Raw genomic sequence first — 2,120 nt, forward strand, 5'->3', positions numbered from 1 at the left:
AAATCACAAAAGGGGACATTCCAAACAGAATCTTATTTTGGAATTTTAATATTAATGGATAGCAGCTTCAGAGGTCAAAGTCTTCTATGTGATAGGAAAATGCTGAGGGGAAATGATTTTCAAATCAGGCCCATCATCTTAAAAGCTTGTTCTGCTGTCCAGAGATTTTGTTTCATGTTTGTTCATGATAACCCATAGCTGTAACGGGCAGGCTCACAGGTAAGCACCCAGCCCTGTGTCCGCTTCCTTCCTTAAAGCCACTGGGAACCCTGAGGGCTCAGAGTTCACATCTCTGTGGAATGTGCTGGGGAGCTCTTTGGAGAAAGACTCATTTCCCTGATTTTTACTGTCTCTTCACTTTTCCACTGGGCGAGATGTGGACAGGGAGGTTTATGGATTTACTCCACTGATACTGCTTGGGGCCCAACGGGCCTCCAGGCCACAAAGTCTCCCGAGTAGGCACAGATCGGAACTCAAAAAGAGGAGAAAGGCAGTACCCCTGTCACATTACTGGGATGTGCTGCCCACATGAGGTTCCTGAGTCTCTTTCCTAGGCCCGAGTATAGACACAAAGATTCTTCTGCTTGAGTGTGTGTGGGCACAACTCATGCTCAGCGGAGACAAAGTAAAGGCTCAGAAGCATTCAGAGAAGGTGGATGAGGCTGGGACCTCATTCAAAGAGGGTGGATGAGGCTGAGTAGTTTTGCTCAAACATGGTCCAGGTAGACAGAAGATCCAGTGACAGGTTTCTCTGCTCTTGTTCAGAGCTGACCTGGTGGTAGCCCAGCAAATTCATAGTATCACCACAGATTTTTTGAAGTCTAGAAACCTTTTCGAAAGGCAAAGTCCAGCGCCAAGCCTGGGAGACATTGAGGGCATTCCTGGCATTTGTGTGGAAGGCATGCTGACCCATGCCCTTGCCTCGGGTGATATTGTGCACCCAGGTCTGGAGATGGGGAAAGAATTTCAACCCGGCGTATTCATACATTCGGGACGTCTGGGTCAGAGGGTCCCGGGCAAGGTCCTCATAGCGCATGAGCAGGTAGCGTTGCTGCAGGGCTTTGGGCAAGGACTGGATGGCCTTGTAGATCTTCAGCTGGCTTTGGCAGATGACCTGCATTATGTGGTAGGGCTGGTCCTCCCTCTTGAGTGTGTACCTACTCTGCCCCAGCACAATGCGGCTGTCAATCATGAGTTCTCCCTCAGTTCGTTCTCGGGAACTGAACACAGCCCGGGGGTCCCGGACCAGGTGCACGATGTGTAGCTTGAGGGAAGGATCTGTCAGCAGCGGGTAGAGGGAATTCAGGTCAAAGAAGCGCACCTCCTTGAGCACCACATGGCTGTAGGAGTGGCAGGCCTTATCCACCACCTCAAACGGCTGTCGAAAGCACAGGGGTTTGCAGTGAGCCTGGGAGATGATCTTGTTCCGTGGGAAGGCATCGCAGGCAGGCGGAGAACACAGGGCTCGGCTGTCATCCCACTGGAAGAGGCTGGACTGTTTCCGGGGACCAGGTTTCATGTAGGCATCAAAGACACTCATGTCACACAGAAAGACTGACCGTATCAGGTCCCGCACAGCCATGTGCAGTCTCCGGGCAGTGCTGTCTCTGAAGGACATCCACACGTGCCAGGCAGGCTCCATCAGGTAGAAGACATCTGGGTGCTGCCCAAAAAGCTGCCCCACAAAAGAAGAGCCAGAGCGCCATGAAGACAGGACCAGCACATGCATTTGCTTAGACACCTCCTTCCTGGGCAGGGGGCTGACACTGTGGCTGATACTGTGGCTGTACATATGGAAGAACAGAGCGAAGATCACTATCTGGAAAAGCAGGAGCAGCAGTAGCCTTGCTTTTTTGGGAAATGTCATTGTGCCAAAGTAGACAACCTTTAAGGAACAAGCAGAAGAGGCTGAGTTAGGCTGCTGTTGTAGTGTCTGCCTTCCATTCTCTTTCTAGACAAAGCCACCTTCCCCCTGACCCCCACCAAGGAATAAGATAGAAGGTCAGAACATTCCTGCAACTAACTGCACACATCCCTCTCCAAATCAATTCCCGTCCCTTATAGTTAGGGTGTCCATAAGCTCTATTGATTTTAGGGGCTTTCATTCTTCCTTCCCTCCT

At 51.0% G+C, this 2,120-nt stretch overlaps 1 protein-coding gene across 1 annotated transcript; it reads right to left on the minus strand.

The window, feature by feature from the left end:
• Positions 1–397: 397 nt before the first annotated feature.
• On the minus strand, positions 398–1,867 carry CHST4 (carbohydrate sulfotransferase 4). Its single transcript, XM_069456540.1, has one exon. It carries the CDS (start codon positions 1,865–1,867, stop codon positions 671–673), a length of 1,197 nt encoding a protein of 398 aa, XP_069312641.1. The 3' UTR covers positions 398–670.
• Between the last annotated feature and the right edge of the window lie 253 nt (positions 1,868–2,120).

This window comes from Eulemur rufifrons, chromosome 23 (assembly GCF_041146395.1).
Source record: "Eulemur rufifrons isolate Redbay chromosome 23, OSU_ERuf_1, whole genome shotgun sequence".
Classification (NCBI taxonomy): Eukaryota; Metazoa; Chordata; class Mammalia; order Primates; family Lemuridae; genus Eulemur; species Eulemur rufifrons.